General features: G+C 46.1%; 1 protein-coding gene across 1 annotated transcript; it reads right to left on the reverse strand.

The window, feature by feature from the left end:
- Nucleotides 1-8,312: 8,312 nt before the first annotated feature.
- Nucleotides 8,313-14,664, reverse strand: LOC126541053 (uncharacterized). The gene is made up of 3 exons (XM_055076282.2): nucleotides 14,617-14,664; nucleotides 9,255-10,362; nucleotides 8,313-8,428 (listed from the first exon to the last, which is right to left on the reverse strand). Coding segments are annotated over exons 1-3 (1,119 nt in total). The 5' UTR covers nucleotides 14,626-14,664; the 3' UTR covers nucleotides 8,313-8,426.
- Nucleotides 14,665-15,079: the final 415 nt, after the last annotated feature.

Here is a 15,079-nt window from a genome sequence, read left to right on the forward strand (position 1 = left end):
TGTTCTACGGATTCCTATGAAAGAAGGACCAACCTTAGCTTCTTTTGGTTTGAATGCTTCATACTCCACTGAGCAAATCTACTGTCTATTACGTAGCAAATCGAATGCTTTTGTTCAGCATCTGGTACATGTTTCATAAGCATAATCATTACGTGAGGTTACAGGTCGTAGAATGGAAATAGAACATGTCTGTGCTCCGAATGTACTCGTGTGGCATCTTATTTACTGTTTGACTGCACAGCGTGGCTTCAAAGCGACTTTAACACCTGCCTTCGACCTGTGTAATCATTTACGTTTATTACTGAGTCAATATACTTTGCAATGTCGTGACGTAGCAAGTGTATGGAAGGGTACAAAACAGGTAATTATGTCATCGACATCAAAACAAGAAATCAATGAAAATGGACGCAACATTTACTTTAAAGTAAGAGTAAACATCGCTTATTTTGATGTTTACTGTTACTTTATTTTAACCGGTGGACAGTTAGAGTTATATAATTGGTGTCGAGGGAAGAGAAGCGCAGTCGAGGACGCAAAGGAAATGAGGTGGGATGATGAAATCAGAATATTTGCTGGTGCAATTTGGTATCAGCTAGTGCAAGACAACAGTAATTGGAGATCTCTGCGGGACGCCTTCGTTCTGCAGTCGACATAAAAAATAAGCTCACGATGATGATAATAGATAATAATGAAAAGTAAGCAGTGCCGCGGTACAAAGAAAAGAGAATGGAAACCCGTCATCACGGCCTGCCAATACCAAGCAGCACTTATGAACGGAAAGCTTTGCGAGTTCGACTCCTACTGTATCGCCTACCGCATTGTCGGGTAACTGAGCATGAGCCACTTGTTGTTTGTCCAACCTTCAAAAATCTCCCAAAATTAGCATGTGCCACTGCGACGCAAGGATCATGTGTGCCTCTAACTCACATATCCTGAATTTTTCGAGCGAAATGAGATATTGCAATTTGAAGTTCAAAGTTCTTGTGATGTTCGAAAATGAAAACTTAGTCCACATTATTTGCTACCCCGGTGTCAGATTAGAAAAATGAAACGAGCGTTGCGCATGAAACAATGTCTATATATTTACATGCTTTCCCACCAAACAAGCTATGACTTGGCAGTTCAACCGTTTCGCATCCTATGCAAGCCTGCAAAACAGACGGTATATTGCAGACTATTGTATTGGGGACTTAAATTTATGCGCCTCAAGTGCAACATCAGGAGTTACACGGAGTGTTCGCTCTCATTGGAAACGTCATGCACAAAGCGTTGTTTTCTGAGTCAGAGATGGCGACACGCTGGGCTGTTCTTGGCGGATGAGGGCCCGTGATGTTAAAATAAGGAGTTTTATCGCTTAAGCGTCGCGCTTGGACTCACGAGCTCAGATTGGGTATGTTAATAGCCACAATGGGATAAAGCAGGTTCAACATATGTAGATGTATGTTCTGCTTCTCTGAGCACACAGCTCTTATCACCCTTTTTCTCTTAACAAGCATAACAAATCGCCTTCCTCCTTGTGATATGTATGTGAGTTGTGCATGCGCGATAGTCGCATATATGCATCTCGGCATACTTTGTGAATGGAGCCTAAACGTGAAAATTTAATAAGGTTGAAATGATACTTTTGTGGCGCAGAAATATAAATTGCACGAGATTGCCATTTGCATTACATGACATTACGCATCGCATTTCGTTGTGTGCCAGCTGACTAACCGATCCGCAAGAATACTCAGCCACGTAGAATCCAAAATTTGCTTTCACTCTGCAAAATGTTGTAGCTCCGCATGTATGGCAGGCAATGCATTTCAGTTATTAAAAGATTATGTTCCCAAGAAGAAAATTTAATTTATTCCTTGGTTCCATTTTGCTATGCTTTCAGAGAATGTCATTCCCGCGCTGTAAAGACTAATGCGAGTCTTCTTGGGAATTGACCCTTTAGAACAAAAAAACTCATGGTCTTCTTCATGAGCAAAAAATTCTGCTCGATGTCGGTGTACCCATCGCAACTAAAGCCAGGCGCAGGATGAAAATAAAATAAAAAAAACGCTTGATGGACTTTAAATTGCAGCGAAAGCATATCCATGATCCAAGGTTGGAATAAATGGTCTCAAGTTACAAAACATAAAGCGCGCCACTCACAAGTCGCGCCAGTAGCGCCGCGCGCCTACCATTGAAGTAGGTCATTAAAACACGGAATATGACACTTCCGTAGCGCTCACCAGATGGTGCGCTAAGCGTGGGAAGCACATACAAAATGAGCCCTTGATCCGTCGCTCCCTTGCGCCGCCCTCCTCCTAAACCGGTGTGTTACGCGCTTTTTCACTAGATGGCACCAGCCCGACCATAAGCTAGGTTATGGTGGCTAGCTAGGTCAACGTTACTAGACTAGCTTCAGTTTTAAAACTTGGCGCCGTTGCGCGGAACCGCCACCCGCCCGCGCCTTCGTGGCGCTGCAGTCGCGCCCGGCTTCACTTCATCAGCCGCCTACGCGGGCGGGCCGGACTAAGCACGCGGTGCAGCGTTGGTGTATTCTGTGCTTCGTTGTTGACAGCGAATTTCAGCAAGCATGTCATCCGTGGTACTGTAGCCTCCGCCGAGTTTCTTAAGAATATCATCAGACGATGCCGACGTGCAGCGTACCTGGCTGCATAGGCCGCTATCGGAACGATGTCAACAGTTCGGCGCACCACTTTTTCTGTGCTCCCAGCAATGCGACGCTTCGCTCGGCGTGAAACAGAGCGATTCCTCGTGCCGACCGGGAACTCTCTGCGAAATCAACGGCACGCGCTCGTGCCACTGCTCCCGCGTTCGTCGTCGTCTTCCACAGCTGGCTGCGTGGCCGTTCATCTTTCCAGCGTAGAATTTCACTTCACTTCTGTCGTCGTAATGGGGAGGCCGCGTTTACGGGGGTATGAGCCACTCATGGTCTTACGTAACGGAAAGATTTAATTTTGAAGAAATTTAATTTCGAAGAATCACAAGCGGCAAATCGCAGGCGAAGGCTGCTAACCACGCCGCCGAGCTAACTCGAGACATCGAACGCAAGCGACAACTGCGGACTGCGGGCATGCCGTCAGTGACGTCGTTCTCTCCGTCGCAGCCGATTGTGTGTGTAACCTCATAACTGAGAAATACTTTAATGAACCATCGGGATTAACCCAGTGATAAACACAGGGGCCGCACGTTTCAGCTTCGCTGATTAAGCAACTTCACGGAATGAAAAATCCGACTTCTTTCTTTTTTTCTTCTCTTCTTTTTGTGTGTGGCTTGTGTGTAGAAAGACCGACCTCATCTTTCTTTTTGTAGCGCTTCTTTGGCGTGGTGAGAAGCTTCAGTGGGGATGAAGATCATCCTACAATCCCGCACTTTGGCCAGATATTCAGGCTCGTGAGCCTAAACTGCGCGAAACGTTAAGACGACAGGAAGAAATACACGACATTTAGAAACGCAGCTTCTGCGCTTCGCTGTATGCGTTTCTTCCTTTCGTGCAGTTTACCCTTCTTTCAATATTAACGAACTGGCACGATAAATCTTATTGCTGTAGGTGGATACCACTTCCTCGTGGTATCACTAATTCGGACAAGGAAGAACGCCAGGGAGCGTGAAACACGCGCAAACTGCCCGTCCGCACGAGCTCAAAGCTGTGACGAGGCGTCTGCAGTGGAGCCCGATGGAACAGCGTTGCCCTCTGGCGGCTGTCACAGAAGTGGCGACAGCGGCTGTAAGCGCGCGGGCGGGGAGTTTTACAACTGAAGCTAGTCTAGTAACGTTGAGCTAGGTAGCCTACAAGCCCGCGACTCCCCCTGTCGGAGTTTCGCGTATTTAGACTCCGTTAGATTTGCTAGCTTGATGGAAGGTGCAACGGAAGGTGCGGTACAGACTGCAATGTTAGAGCTTCTGGATGTAGCCATAGATTTGGCACCTGAGATATTATACGGTGAAATCTGGCGCTGAAGACGCTCAGAGGCCGTATGAAGAGCACGGACTAAAAGCATTTTTTCTTTATTTGAGCCTAGCTTTTAGTTAGGCCTAGTTTTTATTGCTGGTTTGGTTAACTTGGGTTGATTCGTTTTCAACACCGCCGTACTTGTTTTAGAGTGGCTGAATAAGTTCACTGCTACTTCATTCCATCATGTCATTTCCAGTACCTAAACAAGTGGGAATATTTAGAGAATGCATTGACTCCTTTCGTTATATCAATGCTTCTTTGCAAATAAATGCTTTTCTATAGATTTATTGCACGCATGCGATAACGCAGTCACATGATGCAGGCTTAAAGCGCTCGAGTTCGGATGTAATTTTTGTGCAGAGGGAAAAAGGAGGTAACGAGACTTAGAGGAATTATTACGAGGTCGGAAAACCTAACATACATTCATGTTCTCATCATGTTTCACTTTATGTCTGGCTGATATGCTGCCCACCATTCTACTAAAAAATAAGCTGCGGTGGTGTGAAGGTCGTCTAACATCGTCTGGCTACTATTAAAATTGATTTAAGTGCTTTCCTCGTGTGTCTTTGCACTGAATAAAACAATCCGCGAAATAAAAGAACAAATAAAAAAGAAAGGTAGAAGCATAAATACGGCGAAATGATGGAATTTCCGTGAAAACAGAATTGTAGCTTTGGCCTTAAATCTAAAATTTTGGCCAAGTTAATGGCTGAAGTACAAGTATATTAGCGCATACAGCGCACCATAGATAACAATAAACGAACATTTGGATATAACTGTTCGCACTGAATGTTGGTGTCCTCTTCCTTGAAATGTTATAGCGTGACCTGGGAATATGAAAGAGTTATACTAATGTGAACACCGCGCATTATGTCACGATAAATTAGTTCAGAAGTTCTCTTCCTAACATTAACAATTGATTTGTTGAATCAATAATGAAAGAAACCTGCGTGTGCGTGCAGATCTATCACGATGATTTATTAATAAACTATGCATGGCTCATTAATATCCTAATAAAAATGTATTATCATCATCACGCATTTTTATTCACAAATCTGCAAAGTATTGTCCCAAGACAATTATCCTGTGTGTTTCTCAGAATAATGAAGCAAAGAAGTGATTGCCGTATTCTAACTTTCAACTCATTTTCTTGACCGCTGGTGCATCCTGCGTTCAAAGCTGACTCAATCGTTCTGACAGTGGTCTGTTTTTGTAGCATTCGAACATGTCAAAGTGCGTTATCAGCTACTGCCCCTTAAACTGCACAAAAATGATTTGTGCGAGTTCAAGTTCAAGTAGTTCGAAAGCTACCTTTCTAACTGAGTAAATCAGTGCCAATTTTTTATAAATGTTCCGGCCAATTTACATATTTGTCTGGAGCACCTCAAGGCTCCAACTTAGGACCACTTTGGTTTTTGCTGTTTGGTAAGAATTTTCTCACTTCTGAAACAAAGTAAAAAAAAAATTGATGTTCACTGACGAAATAAAATTGTTCGATGAATAGAGTGTGTAAATAACTGCAAGCAGGACATTTCCTACATTCATCACTGGTGTCCTACTAAGACACTTGAAATTATTGTGAAGAAAGTGAGTGTGGTGCCTTTTACCAGAAAGCGTCTGTGCGGACGAATATTGTTTACACTTTGCCGCGGAAAAGTAGTCGTCGAGTGTTTGATGTGCGCGACACTTGCGGTTTATGTAGATCCAAGGCTGGATTTTCGCCTTTCCGTATCCGCTGTTGTCAGTCATGCAGTGAAGCGTTTAGGCATAATATCTAGGCTTACAAAAATATGTTTCAGCACCCCGATAGTTTCGAAACATTGCTCTGCGCACTTGTCAGACCGCGACTAAATTTTGCTTCCACTCTGTACAATTCTATAAGTGCCCATCAAAGTAACCTAATAGAAGTCGTGCAGCGTCGACTCACTCGCACTTGCGGCGACAGATATATTTGCCGGCGCCGATGCTATGACTACTGAAGCTTGCTAGTGAAATTAAGTGCGCTTTCATTGCGTGAAAGGAGACTCGCGCATTACCCAAACGCCAAACTACACGTGCGCGTGGCGGCGCGTCAAGGCGGGTGCCGACGCGCCTTGCGTTAGCCGCGCCTGGCAAGTAATGGCGGTCTTCACTATTTTCGCCTTGATAGACGTCGTTTTGTATTTTTGTGAGGCAGCCACAGACCGATATTTGCCTGGAGAATATATCTGCGCTCGCGCCGCGCTGCTTCGACGCGTGCAACGCGTGCGCAGGCGTGACGCGCGTGGGCGCGAGCTTTCAAGCGCCCGCAAGCGTCCGCGTAGTTTCGCCTTAAAGCTCTAGCGACGAGTGGCACGTGGGCTGATTGATTGTCACATGTTACTAGTATCGTTGCAGCTCCGGGTTCCATCTCTGAAAACCAGCAGCTGTTCTGACGTGTTTTACCCTAATCGTTCTACGCCTTGCCATATGACATGGATGCAGCAGGTGTACAATGACAGTTCATCTGACACGAACATCTTCAATTGAGCGTCGATGCTTGACGCAATTGAGTGCAGCAAGCACACGTTTTTAAGATTCGTATGCAAACTCACGCCCTGTATCTTTACTTTAGCATGGAATATACCTGGAAATTGTGTTCTGTTTTCGTATTATGTTCATGCTCTTGTAGGCACTACTGAGCTGTCACCAAGGCTCTGCAGCTGTTGACAAGCACTGAAATAACCAATAAACAAGCTGCAGAAACTTCGACACACAAAGGAATGTCTCGTATAGAAGTAAGGTTGGCGCCAGAGGCAACTTCTCGCGAGCGTAAGAGCCTAGTTCGAAGTCAGCTTTTGACCATAACTCTGAAGCTACTGCATGCGACTGGACAAGAGGCATGTAGAAGCATTTGAGAAGAGCACCTGGCTCTATAAAGCACAGAAGTGCTATCATGGTGCGTCAATTTGACGTATTCAACGAATATTTACCTAACATTACGGCTGACTGCTGTGACAGAAGGCTGCGACATAACAGGCTCCAGGGTAGGCTCTTGCAAACGTTCCTGTACAGTTGCGCAATGAACGCAATTGTGTTGTTTTCCGAGTCACCCTGCGGCGTGACTCTGAAACGTCGCCCTGCGGTCTGACATTGTTACTACTTTGGGAGGGAGAGAGCAAGCATTCATGTTACTTTTGACGCCATCTGAGGTAGTTGAAGGCAGAGTAAGAGGTCACACAGAGCTGATGCTGGGCTGGTAATTTATAAAGGATTTTGCAAAGTCCACAAGCACCGTATTTTCCGGTGTTTAAGGCGCAGTTTTTTCTTTAGCAATTGTTGTTGGTGCGTCTTATATATGCATAAAACCATGCGCACTAAACCAAAAGAATATGTGCGTCTTTTTTTACAAGTACAAGAACACATGCACAGCAGCATTCTGAAAGAAATAAAATCTGGTTTCAACTTCGGCATGACTATGACGATAGATCCCAGCTCCGAGGTTTCACCATACGGGGTGGCGCGGCTAGCGAAGCTACCGCAGTAAGGGTCACCATCATGACCTCCATGATATCGCTGCCTCTGTGATTGGCGCCTATTGAACTACCGCAATAAAAAAGGCAGCACTATTATTCACAATTATTCGTCACAATAGTTACACTGGGGCGCGCGGCATCAGCGAGGTAAAAAAGCATCAATATGTTATCCCCAGCATCATACGCACGGCCGTGCGAGAAGAACCGGCAGTCCAGCAGTAGTCACACAGTGTTTCCGGCTTCCGGTCGCCATTTCGCTTTTGTATTCTCCTGTTTTCATGTGTTCGCCTCGAGTACGCCATGCCGCAGAGGTAACGGCAGCAATATGCTTTGAGGTGGTTACAACTTCGCCTGGAAGTTATTCACAGGCCGCCGATGGTACCCAAGCGACATTGCGGGGCGAAGTCGGTGAGCCTTTTTGACAGTAATTAGGAGAACGGGGACTTCGATGACTTTGGGTGCAGTGGAATATACCTCGGTTTCCTTCGCCTGGGAAGAGGGTTCGTTCAAGTTTTATTCAGCTAAATTTTGCAGCTAGTGAAACATTTGTTAACGGAATTTAATCCCTTGAAATCAGGACGTACGCCATTTAGCGATGTGTGTACAAGCTTGCGTAGTCACGTTTTATAATGCCCACAGTGCTCAAATAGGCTCATGTCATACACAGGTGCGTCTTATATACTAACTTATTCTGTGAAAGTCACCAAAACTAGGAGGTTTGTATTATAGAAATGTGTGACAATGTGGAACCTTGTCAATCGGCAACGTACTCAATCTCTGTGATAGGGTGGTGCTGAACTCTATTGTTCGCCATAACGAATGAACATACATAGTGAAGCACGGCTAAAAATTGTTCGGAAACAAGAATATTAGAGATTTTCTGAAATCTTTATTCAAGATTTCAAAGCAACGAGGGCAGTAAAATGTCGATTCCATAGAAGTAATGAGGGGATGTTCATGCCGATTCTTCCGTGATGAATAATTTCTGAAAGATAAAATTACAATAGTATCAATTTCATGCCACAACCCGTTTGTGACGAAACAATGAAAATGAATTGGTTGCACTTTTGATGAAAACCAAGTATCTTAATATATTCCTGTTTCTATCTGTAGATAGTATATTTGTAACAATACAGAACTGCCAAATGTGAACAACGTTGTTTTTTTTTTCGTCAATCAAGAGTAGGCAGGAAGGTTTTTGCGTTGCCGATATTATTCACTAGCATTGCCCGTAAAGCGACCTTTAGCTGTCTATGTATTTTTCAGCCGCAGTAGCCCTCGCAATGAAACGAGAATATCTTAAGACATCACAAGACGTACTTTTGCAGGTAGATGAAATTGCTTCCGTCTTTATGTAGTATTCCCGACCCAACAAAACGTTTTTTCCTGTAAGTGTAGCTCCGAAGCAAGAAAATCTGACTTATTTTATGAAATACATTAATTGCAGCTTAGTAAGCAAAAAATCACACCGTGAGGTGTATTGTAAAATAGTACTGTCTAGGGAGTATTCTCACTTCTCTGACGCTCTAGCCACTTTCTTTCATGCTGCAAGGACTGGCTACGTCTGTGTCAGTGAACTGCACAGGTGGGTAAAAAGGTGAGAGAGCCACCAACGAGAAGTCATCTGCTACAAATCTGTGTCATTGAACATTGACAGAATAAAAAAAAACTGCGCGTGCACCCCACTACTGCGAATAGTGAACCCTACTGTACATAGCGGGGCTCCTCACTGCATAAATGGAATGAATATTTTGCGTTTAGGGCATTTGGGCAGTGCAGGCCCATTACCATTGTGTGGTGGCGGTACTTACACTTCTTCTTGTGGAGAAGGTTGGAGTAGTGGTAGGGAGTACCCAGGCCGTAACCGTAGTTCAGGCCATAGCTGCCGAGGCCGTAGCCGTAGCCGTAGTGGCCGGCACCGTAGCCGAGGGATCCAACTCCGTAACCGTATACAGGGGCAGCGTGAGAGACACCGTAAGAGGCGACGGCAGGAGCGGCATGAGCCAGGCCGACTCCGTAGGAGGCAACTGCTGGAGCAGCGTGAGCGAGGCCAACGCCGTAAGAAGCGACGGCTGGGGCAGCGTGAGCAAGACCAACGCCGTACGAGGCGACGGCTGGGGCGGCGTGAGTTAGGCCAACGCCGTAGGAGGCGACGGCTGGGGCGTGGTGGACCGCGGTGAAAGCGGGGGCAGCGTGGGCGAGACCTACGCCGTACGAAGCAACGGCTGGAGCGTGGTGGACCGCAGTGACAGCTGGGGCAGCGGCGACACCGTAGGAAGCGACGGATGGGGCCACGCCGTAGGACGCGTAGCGGGTGATAGCCGGAGCAGCGTGGACGGTGGTCACCGCTGGAGCAGCGTGATAGGCAGACACGGTACGGGTCACGGCAGGAGCAGCGGCAACGGTGTGGCCGAGCGCGCTGTAGCCGTAGCCAAGGCCACCGTAACCATAGCCGAGACCGCCGTAGCTGACACCGCCGTAGCCAAGACCGGAGCCAGTGAGCCCGGAGTAGCCGTAGCCGTGACCCAGGCCGTAGCGGGTGACAGCCGGAGCGGAGGCGTAAGTGGCGTACGACGGCGCAGCGTGGACTGCGGTCACCGCTGGAGCAGCGTGATAGGCAGACACGGTACGGGTCACGGCAGGAGCAGCGGCAACGGTGCGGCCGAGCGCGCTGTAGCCGTAGCCAAGGCCACCGTAACCGTAGCCGAGACCACCGTAGCTGACACCGCCGTAGCCAAGACCGGAGCCAGTGAGCCCGGAGTAGCCGTAGCCGTGACCCAGGCCGTAGCCACCGTAGCCGCCCAATCCAGTGGCATATTGTCCATAGCCGTATCCAAGGGCGGCATTCCTGAGCAAGGAGCCACGGACATAGCCGGCGGCGGCGCTGGAGACCAGGGCCAAGAGCAGGCAGGCATGAAGCTGCGAAATGAGCCCATTATTACCTCAAGAAGCATGTCTTGAAGCAGGTTTTGTAATAGTCTGTGAAGGCCAAAGGCGACATGCGTGGTGCATTGGAAACGAAAAGTTCTTCATTCCCTGATGACAGGGACAGCAAGAAATCGATTCACAGTGCTGCCTCACTAAGCGCCTTGGTAGAGAAGCTGATGTCAGGCGCAGAACATTAAGAAATATGCCATACTGACAAACTATGGGCCCTGTTGAATATATTGCATGCTATCTGCTCACGAAGTATGGCACAAGAGTAATATATCAGTTTTAACAATGCTATCAAAACTGTATGTATTATTTTCGAGAGTAAATTGATTATTAAGTGTTCACTTAGATTTTATCTCTCCTCAGACACACGCATACTGATTGTCATCGAACGTCTCATCGGCATTGCTTGCAACTTACCAATGTATTATACGAAAGAACTTATCGTAAAGGGAGCAATAAATGCGGCCAGTGGGTTCATTTTTATTTATTTTAAGAACACGGAGATTTAAAAGCACTACACGAAGATACAAGACGGAAGCTCAAGTTGACGGAAACACAAATATGCGCTTTCTCCTGTCTATTTGTGCCACTGTTTTGTTTCTTCGTGTAGTGATCTGAAATCGGCGTCTTCTTAAAATAAATCGGAACTTATCGCTATGCTCGAAACTTGCCGGCCACAAAAGTGATGTTTCTTGATCATGTAATGTAGAGTTTCCTGCGCTATTGAGTGCAAGAACTATGAACTGCCTGAACTTTTCCAATCGTGTATTTTCTGACTTAAATGCCTACCTATTACATCTACATAGGACAAATTATTCACCTTACACCAAAAAAAGAATGTGTGAACTGTTATAAGTCCCCTATTCTAATTTCAGACGCAGCAAGGAATGCGGTTCCTGCAAGAATTGCGTGTATACGAACATTGCTGTTGGTTCAAACTTTGCCGGAAAGCCTGTACTTTTAGGGAATGGTCAAATAATTTTTTATTCTATTACCGATCAATCATTCATCATTTTACCTTTTAATCGACTAATCGCTTTCGATGCAAGGTTTTATATCAATTATTTCATTAATCGAAATTTTTGCTGGGCATTTTTAAAAAGGTTGAAACAAAGTTACGCACAACCAGCAATTGGGTACTTGTTCTCGTTATTCAAATTCAATGAAGTCGGATTTAATTGGCTTGTGCTTGCGCCTATACGTGCCGCAGGGCTCAACGAAGGCTGACAGGGCATTGTACCTGTCTAAAAAGTTTAAAATGCAAACTGAGGCATAGAAAAGTTCTGCGCTTGCTTTCTCGGCTTTTGGCATATATACATTGCACTGGGGAGCCTGAAATGAGCACTGCTATATACGCACACAAAAGTACAATCCAGTTAAGTCTGACATCCTTGGCTTTAAGGTTTCTGAATACGTTTTTTATTACTATTCGTTTGCGAGCAGGTGTACGAAGATGTATCTACCAGCTGCTGCGAAGTTCGAAGTACACTACTAGTTTAGTTTTACAAGCTGTAACGGAGCGATACTGCACCATCGCCATTCGTATCCTACCAGAGTTGAATCACTACTACCCACACCGTTACTGTTCCTTCGGTAAGTAACTGAGTTCATTTGTCCTACGCCTAATTGAGACGGCAGGGCATGTACAAGTAGTATGTAAAGGTTATCACGCACAGTTACTCCACAGATAGGGTGACGTTTATAATTTTCGTACACTCTTTGTTTTAGTGTTCACTTTACGTGAATGTAACGTTGACGGCTTCGGTGTGCATCGATAGTGCACTGGCGCGCAAACGCAAATCGAAATGAGAGATAGAGAGACAGTACATAGTATACAGGACACTCTCTTTATGTCCGAGTAAGCGCGCTGAGATAAAAATTTGTTATAGGCTGTTCCTTTTTGCATTTCCTTGACTTTGTCAACATAGTGCAGCTACCACCGAAGCCATTAAAGGTGTCCGAAATAGAACGGAAGGAAGTTTAAGCCGTCTTCGCACTCAGCAGCGGATCGCCGCAGACACTGACTCCATGCGGTGCGCGCAGATGAGCCAATTAAGAAAAGTGCAGTGTTCCAGCTATGCAACAGCCCTCATATTTCGAGGCTTGTTATACCTTTTCACAACGCATTCCACTTCACGAGTTATGTCATTTTGTCTACATTTGTTGCATTGGAATACAGAGAACGTTCCATCCCAACCAAATGTGTTGGCTGAGTTGCTGATGAGTTGGGCTGCTGACAGCAAGATTCTCGCGCTTGATTGTTGGCAGCAAAAATTTGCATGACAGGCTTGTTAACCGGAAGTTTTCACGGAGCTCAGGAGAAATTGGAGGAGGAAAGAAAATATAAAGGCAGGGATGTTAATTAGAAATGCGTCTGGTTGGCTACCCTACTCTTGGCGACGGCAAAGAGGGAATCGAAAGATGAGATAGAGAGAGGAGGGGAGGAGGCGAAAGGAAAACGCAGTGAATTCGCGAACGCTTGCGGAGATCCTGACCAAGTCAAAGGCCTTAACATAGTCCAGTCGCCAAGCTGAGTAAAAGTAAAGGATCCCTTTGAGTAAGTACAATCAAGGATGTAAGCGCGCTCTGTCATAACTACGTCATTCTATGAGAAGTGTCACAGTTCAGTACGTGGGCAAAATGTTCACAATACCTTCCAAGTCACAGGAAGTAAATGGCGACATGTGATAAAACAGAAGTATTCCTCATACGTAGAAGACGTGCGATATGCTTGTCAGATACAATTTCTTTACATTGTGTAATCGGGCTATACAGCCTGGCCGGTTTCCTTCAAGCATTCGCTTCAACACACTTGCACGCATTAGTACTTCCGTAAACACAAATATTAAATGCCTCTTTCCACGCTTTCGTCCTGTTAAGAATTCTAGTTAAAAACACAGCCCGCGTGCTTCAGATAATTGCATATGAAGCGAATGCATTGTGCTCAGGAACGCGACATAACAATTCCATATAATGAACGGAACGGCGATATTTTGTTTTAAGCGAAATGCACAGCCTGGAGTCGAATTGCGCTTTTATCACTTTGTTTCTCAAAGGACGAAATGTTTTGTGAGTGAAGTCACGCTCCCACTCAAATGGCACCACTGTTCAGGTGGCCAGGTTGGCCAGGAGTCAATCTTGAGTATTAAGGCGCGGTCATCAAAAAATAAAAGAAATTAAAGCTGCGAACCATTCCCTTACCGCTAACACACGTTCTCGTCTTGGCGCTTTGTACTGTCCGCGAGCCAATACGTCTCCTTCAAATGCTTTCGCATCTTCACAGCTTAGTGCTTGGAATACGATCAACGGTTTATTCAATATAATGCGAGGGCTAAATTTAGAACCGAGTCGGCAGATAAACCCTCGTTTTATGACCACGCAACGCCGATGCCTCGCAGACGGTTTCTGATTTCGCTTTCCTTCTCAGCAATTTCTTTTTTTTTTTCGGGAACCTTACACTGGATGGTACGGCGTCGCATCGCTAAAGCCGTGGCCTCGCTTTGCAGGCGATCGCGCTATGTCGAGAACCGGAACGTCGGAGAGTTAATCCAATGTTGTTTGCTGTCGTATCGCCCCTTCAAGGACTCCCGGCGGGTGCGCTCAGGCAGCGGATATGCGTGCACGAGCATTCGCTAAACACATAATCTGCCTCGCGGGAAGAAAAAACACACAGCACACTACGATATCCTCGCTAAGGTGCGCCAGTTGTTCTGCGAGTACGGCAATGCATGCAATGCGGGCATCAATTCCAAAGCGTAGGGTTAAGCGCCTAGAACGGTGGCAGTTTGGGCTTGTTCGTATTCACCAGCCTAATAAGAGCAAAATCGGAAATAGTTGAGCGCCGATCGCTTTAGTTTATGAGGTCTATTGCGATCACGCAACACGTTTTACGTCGATTAACGCCACGTAGGCTGCCTTCGACATATAGTTTCCAACGCCTTGAAGCTTTTGTCCTGCTGTCAGATGCGTTCGCTGAAGACAATGCACACGATGCACGATGTTCTTTTCTTCTTCCTTTTTTTTTTCTTTTCGCCATGACAAAACGGTTGTAAGTATTGCGCATAGCGTTAATTTCTGTTTGTTCGTCTCCTTCAAAACCAGTTGCGCTATACTTCCAAGTCCCAAATTCGTATTTTGTCAACAGGCAAAATCTAACTCACCGCGCGGCCACCATTCGATATCTCACGCCGGTGGCGAAAAGAGAAGCTAGTCATTAGTGGTGGGAACAACACTTACTCCAGTCATGGTTGTAGTGTCCTGTGTTCCGGGTTCGAGTATGAAGAGTACACTGCTCGACTAACGGTTGCGGCGCCGTCCTCTTATACATAAAGGAGAGTGAGCGGGGTCGTAGCTTCCGCGGAGAGGGTCGCCAAAAGAGCGTGAGAAGAAGCGATCACGTTTGCTCACGTATCTGTCTTTGCTTTATTGCCGCTTCGGTCATTACGACTCGTCTTCATGTTCCTGATCTCGAACTGCGATGAAAATTAAGTCGGCTTGGTGAATGGTGAAAAAAAGAAGAGAGACTGATTTTATTCTGGCCAAACGACTGCCAAGCTGGCTGGCTGGCTGCAGGGATTAGTTGGTTGCTCGTTGCAGTCATTATGTAAGCATAAGCGACCGCGCACCACGCAGATGCACGGTGCCGGGCACGCGCTCCCTCACGCAGATTTGTCGCGCAGTTGCGACGGCGAATTCTCAA

Source organism: Dermacentor andersoni, chromosome 3 (assembly GCF_023375885.2).
Source record: "Dermacentor andersoni chromosome 3, qqDerAnde1_hic_scaffold, whole genome shotgun sequence".
NCBI classification, from domain to species: Eukaryota; Metazoa; Arthropoda; class Arachnida; order Ixodida; family Ixodidae; genus Dermacentor; species Dermacentor andersoni.